The 16,380-nt window shown below is 38.5% G+C and overlaps 1 protein-coding gene across 1 annotated transcript in view; it reads right to left on the bottom strand.

The window, feature by feature from the left end:
* Nucleotides 1-247: 247 nt before the first annotated feature.
* Nucleotides 248-16,380, bottom strand: part of rangap1b (Ran GTPase activating protein 1b) — a 43,296-nt gene continuing 27,163 nt past the window's right edge. The window contains exons 11-18 of the mRNA XM_072271717.1: nt 15,111-15,210; nt 14,415-14,499; nt 11,386-11,677; nt 8,343-8,444; nt 6,065-6,167; nt 4,641-4,729; nt 3,770-3,891; nt 248-2,977 (exon numbers count right to left, since the gene is read on the bottom strand). Of these exons, the coding sequence (XP_072127818.1) occupies nt 2,908-2,977; nt 3,770-3,891; nt 4,641-4,729; nt 6,065-6,167; nt 8,343-8,444; nt 11,386-11,677; nt 14,415-14,499; nt 15,111-15,210 (963 nt within the window). The 3' untranslated portion in view covers nt 248-2,907. The remainder of the gene's footprint in view (nt 2,978-3,769; nt 3,892-4,640; nt 4,730-6,064; nt 6,168-8,342; nt 8,445-11,385; nt 11,678-14,414; nt 14,500-15,110; nt 15,211-16,380) is intronic.

Here is a 16,380-nt window from a genome sequence, read left to right as displayed (position 1 = left end):
AAGAATACAGTTCAATCTGTTTACTCTTTCCCGATTACACAAACTCTCATTCTAGGCATGAAGCTGGTGAACACATCCTGCTCTCCCCATAATTTAACCAGTCCTTGGGTAGAGAGACCAGGTGTGTACATAAAGTTCCAGTTATGTTTTTTTTAAACCAGGGCTTTAACAATTTTTCTGCCATAATATGTGCCTTCCAAAGTGCATGTTATAACTGCAGATTGATTTTCAGGCACTTGTGCAGAAATTCATACTTTTTAATTTCCCACCATTTAAAAAATACTACTAAGTACCTTGTTTTTCTTTGTGCCTTCTCCAGTTCCTCTACCCATTAGCAGGATACACAGTAAAACTTGGATGATGTTTACACAGGAATTATCACAACCAAAGAAACACAGTGGATCCTTTGGCTGCCTTGGTACACACATTCTCATTTGTAAGTGCACAATGTTCAGGCCAATCAGATGAAATGAAGGTATACTTGCATCAATGTAGCATCTTTATCAATGTCAGCATTTCAAAGCAATTCATACAAATGAATTCTTCCAAAGCAGTGAAGTAGCAGCCATTCTACATGAGTTACAACCCACAATAAACAATTACATGAATAGCCAGTTAAGCTGCTTTTGGCAGTATTCATTATGGGAATAGGCTTGGCTGAAAGAACATTAATTTCCTGCACTTCTCTTAGAGCTATGGGATCCATAGCATGCATCTGAATAACTGACATTTCAGTTTAACAATCTTCTCTAAACACCACACCCCTGACGATCCACCACTCTCAGCATTGTATGTCAGCTGGTCTGCAAACTTCCCTTCATTTTACCCAGAAAGTGTGCCAAATGCCCACAGAATAACAGGTAGAATACAACTGCCCTTTTATGCAGTGGGAAATAATGTATGGCATAACCAAGTTAGGGAAAGCGCAGCTGGAAAGTAACTTCCACAGCTGCAGAATTCGACCATACTGCAAAGTAATTCCCACCCCTCATTCTCCCTCACCCCCACCCACCCTCCTAAAAAATTAATTTAATAAGACCTGAGAGTTTTTGCATTCTAAAATATCAAAGATCCATAAGGCCTGCAAGAGACAACTCTACTGCAGTTTACATTCTGATCTTTTAAATACCAGCATACAATGCCCTTTACATGCAGGCACAGTGCAGCCTGTACCATAAAGAGATTAACAGCATGATGAGCACTGTCATACTGTTTGGATGCTAAATTATTTAAACATTGAAAGTTTTGAGCAAGTGCTAAGTGTTACTGTCCTAGTGTCTCAAATTCAGTATAAAAGCTACTACTACAATTTTGAATTGAGATCATTAGAATTTTCCGTATGTCACTTCAACCTTGTCCCACCAAGACCTATATACAAAGAGATAAAACATGACTGTTCAGTCTAGTGACACAGAAAAACACCAGATAACATCTCAATATTTAACAATCTGGGAGAATACTCAAACAAAACAGACTGATCAGGGATTTTAGCATCTGGACAACCAAAAAGGACAGAATGGAGCCATATCTTTATATTCACTCAAAATTTTCAGGTAGGATTCACACAACATGAACCTGCTTTTCTTCAACGTCGGTGGTTATTAGGCAGTAGCCTGTTCAGTTCACAGTCACCTTTTGTGCCTTCATTTTGAAGACTAAAGCACCTCTTTCCAAAAGATGCATTGGGAATATATTGGACTAGTAGTTTTGTACTGTAACTCTCATTCTAACGGTTTCCTCTTCCCACTGCGCCAGCAGGTAATTCTTAATTTAACAGTTCCAGAGGAGACAACAGAATCAATCCAGTTCTTCATTCTCACAAGATTAGATGACAAGCTCAGATGAGCTATTTAAAAGTTAGACACCATTAAAGACAATCACAATTCCGTTTTCAGTCTCTCAAGCATATATTCCAGTGGAAGCCAAAAGAAGATATAAGTCAAGATCCAAACCCAAGCTAGTTTCTACTCAGTCTCTCCACATCATTATTTAATATAGCACAAACGAGAGAGATCCTCTGCTCTGTCCACCTGTATGCGAGTAGAAACTTTATTAACTAATCAGAGGGCTTTGATTTCCTAATCGAGGAGTGGTGGGGGTTGGTGGTGGGAAGATGCAGGAGGTGATGGATAAAGAGAAAGTGAACAAGGGTGTAAACCCATTCATTAAATTCTCCACAGGACACTTCATATTGGACTGAAGGGAGGGTGGTGGTACAGGAAGGACTGGGGAAGTAACCTACAGCAAGCAGCCTCTACCAAACAGTCATTTGAATGGGATACAAGTAACTTGCTTTGTTCTGTAAAATGTAGTTATATAATTCTGGAAGAATTTCACAAGTCCTTTCAAAACTGCCTACTTTAGTAGATGACTCTCAACTAATCTTTTTTAAATAAAATTGAGCCATCACTGATATAGTGTGCATCTTTCTTGCCAGATAAATGGATTCCCCTGCCTGTGATCTAATATACATAGTGGAATTTTTTTTTAAAGAAAGCACCAAGAGTCAGATAAAGGGCCACAATTTAGGTTACACCAAACAATTCTTGTTGAAAGCCATGGCAAATTAGCTGTTTTCTTCGCATCATCTCCTGCCACCACAAACAGCAGAAGGAGACAAGATGAGCCACCAGTCACCAACATTTAATTCTAACTTTGCTTTCCTTTGCGGCTGACAAGAAAGCACTGGCCAGAGTCTGCAGCTGGTTACCAAGAACCCTTGACAACTTTGATTTAAATTTCTCATCCAGTCAGAAGCAAGGATCCAGTCTGTAGCATGAAGATGAAGCATTTTGCACTGTGCCGCCAGAAGGCATTCTGCAGCTGCTAGGCTGTTCTCCTGGAATATGGATATGCTCAAAAGTCCATGTCCTTAAATTGGTGCACTGAGTCCCACACAGTCTGATACTAAAGACTCTTCATGGCCTCCAACAATCCGCTATGGGCACTTCGACAGTTGTCAAAAGCACGATTTTTCCTATTTAAAAAAAAAAAAGAAAAATCAGAAAAAGAGCAATCCAAAAAATTTCAGAAACATTCAATAGACCTGGAAGTGGGGAAACAAGGTTGACGACCTTTTTATCACAATCATGACTGAATCAACGCACACTGATGTCTTGCTTAACACCCAGGATGTGTGGTCAGCAACAAGAGAACTAGTGGAAATAGGACAAGGGGATCATTACAGCAAACCCCTGTGCTGGGAAATTCGCCAGTCATCTTCTCAGTTGTCTTACAAGCTCATTTCACATCCATCTGTGCACAAACCAGAGACTTTTATTGTTGCTGGAGTGCCAAGAGGGGAGAGGTTCCAAATCCTAAATCAAACACAGGAGATTTTTTTGGAATCATATTAAGAGGTAAAAGATAAAGAGGTCAGATTGAGTATGGAATGGTTAATTGAACTGGATGTTGGAAGGCAGCCTTTCAGAAGAGATTGCAGTGATCATCCACAGATTTTAGCTTCCCCAGTAGAGGGGACCATAGCAAGAGTAGTGAATGCAGTATGTATTAGAGCAATACTGGTAGAAAGAATGTGATACAGAAAGTCACTAAGCCCTGCAAGGTGTGACATCTTCAATAACCTAACAGACTAATTCAGATCTAGAGATTTCTTGCAAAACAAAAGACACAAATAATCTTCTTGAAACCAAATTCCAGTATGGTTCACTATTCATCTAACTACATTTGATAATATGACAAAATGAGATTTGCAACTTAAGCATCACTGAAACAAAATAATAGGTGAAGCAGAGAAATTTTCACTTACTTAAGAAGAAATGCTCTCAGAATAGGGATAAAGGACCGTGGAAAGTAGTCCTTCTGAATGACTTGTTTGAGGACGGACAGAGGGCCAATTAGATTAGTGATTGCTTTAATCTTTTCCTCACTCTTGAAAGAAAACAAAAAATTAATTATAAAAGGCACAAGATTTAAAGAGACAATATCACAATATACATGAGCAGTTTATTCTCCTGCCATGTCTACACTAAGCTAGTTGGACAGCTCATTCAGAAAGCTAAAATACCCTGCCCTTTTAGCTCTATAAATATTTTCCCTTTCAATATTCATCCATTTTCTTTCTGAAAGTTGTTATTGTATCTAGTTCAACCATTCTTTCAGCCAGTGCTTTTGAGTTATCTTGAAATTTAAAAATGAGAATCTGTAATTCTTAGTGACACCCTATCAAATTCTGGTGTAAACATCTGTGCCTGTGGGTCACCAGTGATTTTTATTTTACAATGAATCCAAACTCACCTGGAACAGCTCAGATTTTCCCAGTTAGTTGAAGCTATTTCTAAGTTATTATTTAATCATTATACAGTATTTGTCTTTGCACATTGTCCATTTCACCCCACAGCCCAATCTGCACCATCTATCTATATTTTAAAAGTCTTCCTCAGAACTGTTATTATAGTCTCAGACACCCGATGTGCTCAGCCATTCAAGCTGCTAGTTGCTGGAAGTTACGAAGTCTGGCAACTTTTCAGTAAGTGTGACGTTTGTATTTAGGAACTTCAGGAATTCAAAGGAAAATCAGTACTACAAGCTTCATTCTTTCCATTCCTGATAAGACTTGGATGTCATAGCTTCAATGTCATAATTGACTGCCACTACATTGCATTTATATCGATTCCTACCTTCAGAAGCCCCATATACACCAAGAGGGTAGTAACAAAAGCATCTAACTGAAATCCAGGAGTCTTGAATGCTTTCTGCAACAGTTCATCTACATAGGGAAAACATTCACATTTTAAATCCATATTTTATTCCATTATTGTCAATTTCAGTGTCAAGTTACATGTCCTTTGCCTTTGTTAAAAGAGAGGAAGTACAAACTTCACTAATACTTATTTTATTTTTAATAGAATGTGGACATCACCAGCGAGGTCAGCATTTTAATACCAATTCTTAATTACTCTGGAAATTTTCTTCACCTACCATAGTTTGCCGGTGACATATATTCAGTGGCAACTTTATGAGGTACACGGTATACCTCCTCACTAATGCAAATACCTAATCAGCCAATCATCTGGCAGCAACTGAATGCATATACACCAAGTATGCAGACCAAATATCAGGTTGGGAGAAGAAATGTGATCCAAATGACTTTGACAGTAGAATAATTGTAGGTGCCAGACAGGGTGATACCCAATAAAGTGGCCACTGGGAGTATGCTAGCCATTGGACATAGACTATTTTACATGGAAATAGGATTTTAAACAAAACTCCTAACCATGTTAGCTTATATCTTTGCACTTAGAGGTTATTGTTAGTTATGTAATTTGAAGCACTGGTTTGATTCTTTATATGCATGTTCAATATAGCATTAGTTTTTCTGTTAAACCCCTGCATTCAGATGTCAGCTATTTATGAAGAATTGTTGTAAACTGGAAAAACAATTTCATGCAATAAGCTCCCAAACAGCAAAGCAATACTAGCTAGATATTTGACAGTTACTGAAATTATTGACAAATACACGAGACAACCATCCACCTCTTAAAATGTTGTGGGATTTTATACATTTTTGAGGGCAGTCCAAACCATGATTTAATATCTCATCCAAAAGTTAGTATAAATAACAGTAAATCACACTTAGTATCGCATTGGAGTGACAGCTCAAAATTGTGATGCATGCCTGATTGAGGATGAAGTTGCAAACTGATGATTTGAGACAACAGTGTTGTCATATCCGCACCAGATCCCAGAAATGTACGAGCTACAACCAAAACTACAGCTGCTTTTTATGTTAGAATTATTCACAGTTGTACCTGTTATATACAGGGAACATCGATTGATTACTGAATTTGGTCAGTTTGGTTCAGTTTCAACTGCTGATTGTTCAAACCTTCACAGCACTGGAAACAGGTCAAATTGGAATTCCATGTTTTAACATAACAAATCCAAAGCATATCTGCAGTTTCAACAGGACTCAGACTGAATATGGACTATTCTTCTGCAGTGCTGTTACAGAATGGTATATTCCCAATTCAAATTTAGACGATATAAGATTCAAGATGTCTATACACTAAGGCAATTTAGGGTAAACAAATAAGCGTTTTACCGGCAGTGTCCAGTACAGCTGTTTTTGTTTCCCTGTCCTCCTTGTAAACTTCAGCTACCTTCAGAAATGTTTGGACAACTTTTTCAGCATTTGATAGATCGGTCTGAGGATAACAAGCAAAGGAAAATTAATTTATGACAGCCATCTTTTCTATTCACTTATTTTCCTGCCTATTCCTAGACACAGATCTATTGTATGCTTCACTGTGGCTTAACAATCACTTGCCCAGTTGAGGTAGAAAGTAAGTATCACCATTCACTAACTTAATTCTCAGATCACGCTGTGTTATAATTTTAATTAGAACAACAAACCTGAAGGAATTTTACCACTTTGCCAGCCCAGAAGATACCAAGTCTTTTACACTTGTCAGATTAAGTCACAGGAGAAAATGAAACAAACATTGACTCGTACTAAATTGAGAATGATATACTTTATACAATGAGTTTCAGAACATAATAATTTTCCTGCCAGTCAAAACTGAAAATGTGAAATTAAGTCTTATAAATGCAACAGAAACTAAAAAGAGGCATAGAGCTGTGCATTAATTACTCATAAAATAAGGTCTGATCATCTAAGTCACAATAATAGACAACACAATCTACCTAAACTAATAACACATGAACAACTGTACTTTTCAGGTCATTACTGAACACATTGCTTAATCATTCACAGTCCAGGATGGAAAGAGTATGTAAGCCCTTGTACTTAATAACCGGTAGAACCTCCTTTAGGAGTAATAACCTCCACCAAACCTTTCCTGCAACTGCTGACCAGACTTGCACAACAGCGAGGAAGAATTTTAGACCACGCCTCCAAACAAAACTGTTTCAGTTCATCAATATTTCTGGGATACCTTGCATGAACAGCCCTCTTCAGGTGATGCCACAGCACTTAATTTGCATTAAGGTCTTGACTCTGATTTGGCCATTCCAAAACGCAAGTTTTCTTAATTTTAAACCATTCAGTAGTTGATTTACTCTTGTCTTTTGATCATTGTCTTGTTGCATCATCCAACTTCTATTAAGCTTCAGGTGATAAGACTGCTACCCTGACACTCTCTTGTAAAAAGGCTTGATACAAATTTGAATTCATTGTTTCCTCAGAACGATTACAAGCTTCACCATGCTTCACAGTTGGGATGAGGTTTTGGTGTTAGAGTGCATTGCCCTTTTCTTTTTACCTCCAAACATAGTGGTGTTGCATTTCTGCCAAAAAGTTCAACTTTTGTCTCATCTATCCACAGAACACTGTCACAAAATTGTTATGGAACATCCAGCTGGTCTTTTGAAACTTGACACATGCAGTATTGTTTTTCTTTGGAGAGCAGTGGACACATGAACAGAAACTTTCACAAGTTCTAGAGATTTCTGCAGGTCTTTTGCTGTTACCCTTGGTTTCTTTTTTACCTCCTTTAGCATTCCATGTTGTGCTCTTGGTGTGATCTTTGCAGGACGCCCACTCCTTGGGAAGAGTACTGAGTTTCCTCCATTTTGTAGACAATTTCTCTTACTGTTGACTGATAACACTCAGGTCTTTTAGAAATGCTTTTGTAGCCTTTTCCAGATTCATGCATCTGTACAATTCTTCTTCTAAGGTCCTCTGAAAGCTGTTTTGATCAAGGCATAGTGCACATAAACAGATCTTTCTTGAGAAGAGCAGGCTCTGTCAGTAACCTGACTTTGTGTGTCTTTTTTTAGCTTAGGTAGATTATGTTTGTCTATTAATTGTGACTTAGATTAAGATCAGACCACATTCTATGAGTAATTAATGCAGAAAACCAGTTAATTTCAAAGGATTCACAAACTTTTTCTTGTAAATGTATACAATATGGTACAATGAATCAAACTGTACAAACTCAGTGTTCATCTTGAAAAGCAGGCATCTAATCACCCAACTGGCATAGACAATAATGCAGAATTAGTAGAATTAAAAGGTCCAGAATTTATCATTCAATTTGAACTATTAACTTGCTCGTCAGAAATGTTGCAAATGCTCTCGGTACCCCAAACAAGGTTAAAGTACAATGGGGCAAGTTTCCATCTTTTATCCCATAACACCTGACACAAAGTTTGAGGTACATTACCCAGAGCCCAATCTATTTCTTCTTCATTGTTAACCATCTGTTAACTTACTAATTAGTCTCATAAATGAAGAATGTCCATGTGAGTGACTGATGGCACCCATGAAACCAGACCACTTAAGCAGTATGTTGAATGTGATAAATGTGGAAATCAGAAGAGAATAATGTAAAAGGAAATCCTCAATATTCTCACAGTACCTGTTGCAATATCAAATGTGAACGCTTTGACCCCATATTAAGGAGTTTGTCTGGGGATGGAGAGTTCAAGAAGACTGCGGCTTCCGATTCTGCAAATTTTCTCTAATAAAATAAAAAAATAATCAATGAAAAGCATGGAATAGAATCAGAAGGCATTGTGCTTCAAGAACCCAAGCTCCTTTTCCAACAACAGTACTAAAGAATAAGATAGATGACTGAAGATCAAATGAGGTACGTTCATCTAGCCTTCCATTAACAGTAGCACAATCAAAACACCAATTTTAACTTATCCAACATCTACAAATCACAATTACTGACCCACCTGGGTTCCTGGTCCTCCAATGTATCAATTTAAAATTCACATCACAAAGCTGAATTCCCTTTCGTAGTCTCTCCTAATCTTTGCCACCCAACCTCCTACAACTGCTCCAACCACTAATTCTGCACCTAAATGCAGCCCTAGTCACATTGCTTCAAAACTCTGTGGCTCCAATTCTGGCTTTGCATCTTTCACCCATTATAGCAGATATACCTTCAGCATCCAAGCACTGGAAGTGTCTCACTAAACTCTTTCAACTTCCACTTTCTCAACGGCCATCCGTTAACTTTTCAGTTATTGCCATTATTCAGCAAGCTTAGCATCCACTCCAGTTATATTATACTTCAATAGTGAGGGCTAATGTCTATTGTGCTAAGGTGGTAACAAAGAATCATACACAAAGACTAAAAACAGACAAATGAAGCACCCAAGTTTCAAGAAAATTCATTAATTACTTAGTAGTATGCACGATTGCTGTAACAGAAAATTGGATTTGCTGTTAGACCTGTGAATAATCATTCTATTCTGTGACCAGGAGTTAACCTGTTGCTTAATTAAGCCTTTCGGTATCCACCATTCAGATATCAAAATGTAATATAGTTTTATCGGTACTCTTTATCGACAGAATGTAAAAGCTTTGACTGTTCTCCTGCTGCGCATCATTTTAAAAAATATATCAGTCATTATTTTGAACATCAATTTTGTGAGGCCTTTCAGATTGTTCCTACACATTTCTGTAAAGTTTTGTGTGTTTAAGGCACATGATACAAATTGCTGTGGAGGAGGGATGGGAAACTACCGACTTATTTTTTACGAATTAAGAGAGTTTGAGTTCATTCATGTTTACCTTCAAGATGGTGAGTTCACACAACATTCTTTATGATTCTGTATGTTTTAATTTTTCCAAGCTGACCAACAAGTGATATACAATAGAATATTTTCAAGGTCCATCTTGACTAAAAGTTTACAGACCAGGTATAGATGCAGGGTACAGCATTTTCTAATCCAGCAACATTCCCCACTTCCAACCTCAAAAGTGTACCTTTTGAAGTACTAGAATTGTTATTATAATGTATATCAGAATGGGACTACCACTTAGAACTGAAGTGGAAAGAGTTTTCAGAGGTACAACTAAAACAAAACAAAAAACAAATTAATTAAAAATCAGAGCGATGCATTGGTGACAAGTCTTTTGTTTTATTACTTTGTAGATCTTGGTGAATGTCTGCTTTTCCTTTATACACCAAAATGTACACAGTAAAAGGATGTGGTGGCTAGGAAAGGGTCTAGAGGAGGTTTATGATAATGATCCTGGGAATGAAAGGGTTAGCGTGTTTGAGGGCCCTGGACCTGCATTCGCAGGAATTTAGAAGAATGAGGAAGGATCTCATTGAAACCTACTGAGCAATGAAAAGCCGAAACAGAGTGGATATGGAGAGGATGTTTTAGTGAGGGAGTCCAGGACCAGAAGGCATAGCCTCAGAACAGAAGGGCGCCCATTTAGAACAGGGATGAGAAAGAGTTTCTTTAGCCTAACCTTGCTGGCGATGCATGCCGATCTTTGAAAGCAGCTCACAAACTTCTAAATATACTTCTTCTGAACTACTATCAGAATGCAATCTGCAGCCTGTCATTTCCTGTTAAGAAAAGTGCTTTTGAACCATTTAAATGAACTAGCAATTTCACGATCTCCTGAAGGACTTGGTGATTTTGACCCTCCGGAATGTAGGTATGGCATTGTTAAGCTGACAAAGGTCAGCCATTTATCGTCAGAAGAGAGGACAGCGAAGAGGACTTCGAGCCAGACTAAAGCATTGGAGTGTGAAACATGCTCTACCCAGCATCTTGTTAGCAACTGTATAGTCAATGGAGAACAAGATAGATGACCCAAAGGCAAGATTGCTATACTGAAGGGGCATGAGGGATTGCTGTGTTCTCCATTTCACTGACAAATAGCTCACTCAAGACATGGCAAACATAGCAGTCCAGACCAAGGGCTTCTCGATCCACCAGATGGACTGAACTTCCAATTCAAAGAAGGCAAGAGGCGGGGGTCTGTGCTTTGTGATAAACTCCTCGTGGTGCTTGTGAATGATTCAATAGGAGCCAAAAATACATGCACTAATTAAAAACAGCTCTGATTTCTACAGACACCAGTCTTCTGTCACGGTCACAGAAATGCATATTGCTGGTAATGTCTGAGACAATTCTGAAGAAACACTTGAAAAATGAAAGGCATTACAAATACACTCCCAACGATCTATACAATCATTTTACTACGAATTATTTGATCTTCTATTCACCAGAATCTGCAATATCAAATCATTGTATTTTAATTGAAATTACTATGAATAATGCCACTCTTTGCTTCATTATTTTATCCTTTTGATTGTATAAAAGTATAGCTCTAGGCATTTCTTCACTGCAATTTCAATGTTAAAATTAGAATGGGGAGGAGGGATGGAGTTGGCTTCTATTATTCAACTCCCACCGCCCCACCCCCAGCTCTTTCTGCCATCATCCCTCAGCCCTGAGTCATCCATCACTATGCAACCCATTTCAACTCCTCCCCACCTCCTTATAGCAGCTATCTTCTTTCCAGTCTCAGTCCCGATTCAGACAGGTTCTTGACCTGAAATATCAAAACAACCTCCCTCACCCCCAATTCCTATGGCCCATAGTGGTGTGAAATTATGTAAATTTCTTGGTTTCTCAAAACCTTACCACAGATGGTTCGATCACTTGGTTTGTATCTGGTGATTCTTTCACTTGCACCTTCTCTTCTTCTGCTTCTTCTTCATCATCTTTCTCCTTTTCATCATTATTTCTTAGTTCTTTCTCCTCTTCATCAACATTTCTTAGTTCTTCCTCCTCTTCATCAACATTTCTTAGTTCTTCCTCCTCTTCATCAACATCTCTTAGTTCTTCCTCCTCTTCATCAATATTTCCTGGTCCTTCCTCCTCCTCGTCTTCTTCTTCTTCTTCTTCTTCTTCTTCCCCGTCACCTTCATCATCACTTAAGCAAAAAAGCAAAAGAATGACAACTTAGCTCAGTACAAAATGTGCTTCTCACCTGTCCCAAGAAAGCAGGACTTGCATGTGGGGGGAAGATTAGGACAATTGGGCTTATGTTCACTACAATTTAGGAGGAGGAGCTTTAATGACGCAGAAAAGAAGTTCCCAATGGCAAGGAAGTTCAGAATCAATGGTTGCGGCCTCAGAATTAAGATGAGAAGAAATTTCTCCAGCTAAGACCATGGAACATAGAATTCTCTACCAGAAGAGAATGGAGGCCAAATCATTGAACACAAATTAAATATATAATAGTAACACCTAAAGATCAAGAGATATGGGGAGAAAGCAGGAACCGAATACTGAATTTGGTTTAGCCACAGTCATATGAAAGGGGTAGGAGGCTTGAAGGGACAAATGAAATATAGAAATAAATGTTTCAGTCCACCAAGACCATGGTCATCAAGCACCCTATTACATAAATCTTATACTAACCCCATTTTATTCTCTCCAAATTCTCATCAGCTTTAGAAGTTACTGCCACCTATATCAAAGGCAATTTTAGTGTTCAATCAACCTACCAACCCATTATGTTTTTGAGATGTAAAGGAAACTTACACATGGTTGTAGAGAGAATTTGTAAATTCCATTCATACAGCAGATTAAACCGTGTCACTAGAGGTGTAAGAAAGCAGCTCCCTAAGCCATGTCACAATGTTGTATCCTTTCCTGATTTCCATGTTTCTCTGCTTTAATGATACATTTTCACAGAGAGAAACTAAAAAAGATCAGATGTGACATAGACTAAAGGGTGGAAAGGGATTTCCTCCCAGTATCTGGTGCCCAATCTATCATTTATCAGTAAATTACTTGGAAATGTTATACTCCAGTCTTCTCTATCAAGTATCCATCAATAGATGCAATTGGTCCGTTGTTGCTGCACAGTATCAACATTTTTAAAGTACATTGCTGAAGCTAATAAGCAGTTTTATATCAATGTAAGGAAAACTTATTATAAAATGGGTTTGGTCATTCCTATACCTCTGCCAACGACCCCCACCCCCCAAAAAAATAAAAACAATTGTTGGTAAATCTGAAAATCAAGCCAATGGATCATAACCAATGGAATTAGAGCAGAACTTCTTTACAAAAAAAAGGATGTAATGATGTACTGTATCTCTCTATCAGCAACCTGTTTAAATGGCTCAACTAATATTCTCTTAAAGGAATGCTTACTCTCCAATTTCTTATTTATTCAGCCTCAATCATTTTAGCAATAATAGATTATGGTTTCCTTACAAATTTAATTGAAGTTATAGGCTTATCATGAACAAGTTCTCTCAACCCTCTCAAATGAGAATTAATGTTAATAATTTTCCTTCACGATCATAAGCAAGGCTACTGATTTTTTTCTGAATGGGGCTTAAAAACATTAGGTACTGGATATCTATTCAAGTCCTAGTACAGTCGGCCCTCCTTATCCGCAAGTTCCACATGCGCAAGTTCAACCAACGCAAATCGAGAAAACCCGGAAGTGCTCTTCCAGCACTTACTGTTCGAGCATGTACAGACTTTTTTTTCTTGTCATTATTCCCTAAACAATGCAGTATAACAACTATTTTACATAGCATTTACATTGTATTAGGTATTATAAGTAATCTAGAGATGATTTAAAGTATACGGGAGGATGTGCGTAAGTTATCGTGGATCTGGATTGAAAAAAAACTGTTGAGTTCTCTTACTAAGTCGGAACAGGTACATCCAGTATTATTTAGCGTCAGTTAGTCAAACGTTTGTCTCAGTATATAGCATATATTTTACCTTTCTATTTATATAAAATACTTAAGAAAGGTATGCTTCAGTGCCGAGCTCGGGAACGGAAATTCCTGAGTTCGATCCAGCGACAGATCGCTCCCTAGCGCACTCTCCATCCGTGCCTGGTTGATGTGAAGGATCAAAAACCCAAAACCCAATAATTAAACTACTGCATTGCTTAGTAATAACTGTAGCTTTAATCAGGCAGGGCCTTTCTTATTTTATCCTTTAAAGTTGTTTTGATCGTTGACCGACTGTAGCCTAACGCTTTTCCAATGACCGATGGTGTTTCACCTCTTTCCGATCACTTTATTATTTCCACTTTATTTTAAATCGCGATCATGATTATTTTTGCGAACAGAAACACTGCGGATTCAGAGCTCTGCCACTGGGTCCTAATGCCCACCGCACTGAGACAGGTTAAATAAGGTCTGGGGTTCCACTGGGTCCTAAGGTCCACCGCATTGAGACAGGTTGAATAAGGGATTTGAGCATCCGCGTTTTTTGGTATCCGCGAGGGGTCCTGGAACCAATCCCTCGCGGATAAGGAGGGCCGACTGTACACATTTTCCATTGAGATTTGTTGAGTTTTAAAACTCCAACACTGAATACAAGTCTAATTTTTTTGTTATATTTCCTATGCAATTCTTATGCCTTTCAATGATCATTTAAGTACAAAATGCATGTGAAGATGGAATTGGTACAAGTTAAATGTAGGGTGCTTGCCAAATATCAATAGTAGGTGCTCAAGAGAACTGCATCAGAAGCTCAAAAATGATCAATACATTTGGCAGCAAATTATGCTTTACAACTGTGATGCTAATATACTGTATAATTCCTGAATTCTATTTGTTTTCAAGATGGAGACATGAAAGGAAAGCAATTAAACATTGTTTTTGAATCTATGAAGTCGGTTATGAACTTACCTGAGAGAGCTCAGCAAATCTTGTTTCTTAAAGCTGTCCATAAGCTCCTTCAACTGTTCACAACCTTCCTCTCCAAGCCAGTTTCCTAGATAGGCAAAATATCTTTCATTTAAAAAAAAAACAAGTTTTTAAGCATTCAAACAGATATGCCAAATTCTTCTTATTCCTTCATTATCCTTATTCCCAGTTTACCTACTTAGCCTCACTCATGGGTACTGTCATGGGCACTGTCTACACCACCCCGAGCTACCTGCCAGCCTAGTCATCATATGGAAGCCCAAGCACGGGAGGATGAACCCTGGGTGCCCTCCCAAGACCATGGTCAACACGCTCCTAGAAGACAGCGGCGCAGCTAATGTAGATGAACTGAACACACTGATGAGGGAGAAGTGGACAGGCTGTCATCGTGCCCGACGCCGGCCCCCTAGGCTTGAGTTGACGTAGTAGTAGTAGTATGGGTAACCGATAGAAGCTGCTATTGGGCTTGCTGGCACTGAGAAATACCTGAATTGGGAATTGCTTCTCAGCTGACAGAGAGGAAGGAAACAACTTCCATCACATCCAGGAGAATGTGACGAGAAAGACAAGAGGTCCCAAGCAGACTAAATCTGAAGTCAAAGGGGAAACAACCCATTTCCTTCATTCTGGCCTAGAAAAAATGCAGGATTCAAAGGTAAAATTCTAACACATATATACCATTTAGATCGAGTTTTTCCAGTAGGGATTTATGTTCCATGACCTCGGCCACTGTGATTGCAGCATTCTTCCCGATCTCACCAAACGAAAGGTTCAATTCCTACAGATACATACGGTTAAACAATGGGAAAGAGGGTGAAAGAAAAATAAACTTGACCAGATGAAGAAAGGTAGGAAGCACTACATGTGCAGTACAAATAGCACAGGCCTGTTATAATGTAGGTTTTGAGCAAATACATAAGTTTTTCACATCACCAAATTTAGCAAAGCGGAGAAAAGAGCAAAGTAATTCTTTATGGAGGTTGCCCTCATTATGATAAAAGTGTCATCAAAAATGTTTCCAACTGATCAAAAAACAAAATGGAAACAAGTTGGAAGTATCCAGATTCAGTTCTCAACTCTACAAAAGAACTTGTAAGCTGATCTCACTGAAGTGCTGTGGTCGAGAAGGTTGAGAGCTTCAAGTCCTTAGGAGTGAATACCACCAACAGCCTTGTCCTGAATCAACCAAGTAGATGTCATGGCCAAGAAGGAGGACCAGCACCTCTGCTTCTTAAGGCAGCCAAGGAAATTTGACACATCCCCTTTGACCCCCAATTTTAAAATTGATACACCATAGAAAGCATCCTATATGGATTTATCAAGACTTGGTATGACAACAATTTTGCTTGAGATAGCAAAGAAAGCATTGCAGAGTTGTGGATATAGCTTAGCATATCACAGGAACAAGCCTCATCTCGGTGGTCTGTCTGAATATCAAAAACCCCACCCAATTTTCTACTTTCCCTCATCCTATTGAGCAGAGGACACAAAAATCTGACAGGTCCACCAGGTTCAAGGACAGCTTCTATACTGCTGTTAGCAAACTATTGAACTACCTCCTGGTAGCAAGATGAGCTCCTGATCTCACAATATATCTCATCAGGACCTTGCACCTTATTGTCTACCTGCAATGCACTCTCTCTGTAACTATAACACTTTATTCTGCATTTTGATATTGCTTTCCCTTATACTACCTCAGCACACTGTTGTAATGAAATGATCTCTATGGATTACACTGTACTTCGGTACACGAGACAAAAGCAAACCAATTTACAAAAAAACTATCATTAGCATCAATTCCCCACAATTTTGGAAACATGAAAGGAAGTTCCTGCTTCCCAATATGATGTAGTGACACTGGCTGAAAGCAAAAGTGGGTGGGCAGGATCAAATTCAATTGAAAAATCTCCCTAATTTGAATAAATTGGACTTTCTCCAAGTATTTTTG

Source organism: Mobula birostris, chromosome 11, assembly GCF_030028105.1.
Source record: "Mobula birostris isolate sMobBir1 chromosome 11, sMobBir1.hap1, whole genome shotgun sequence".
NCBI classification, from domain to species: domain Eukaryota; kingdom Metazoa; phylum Chordata; class Chondrichthyes; order Myliobatiformes; family Myliobatidae; genus Mobula; species Mobula birostris.
Note: the sequence above shows the minus strand (reverse complement) of the source record. Positions and strands in the feature narration are given on the sequence as shown.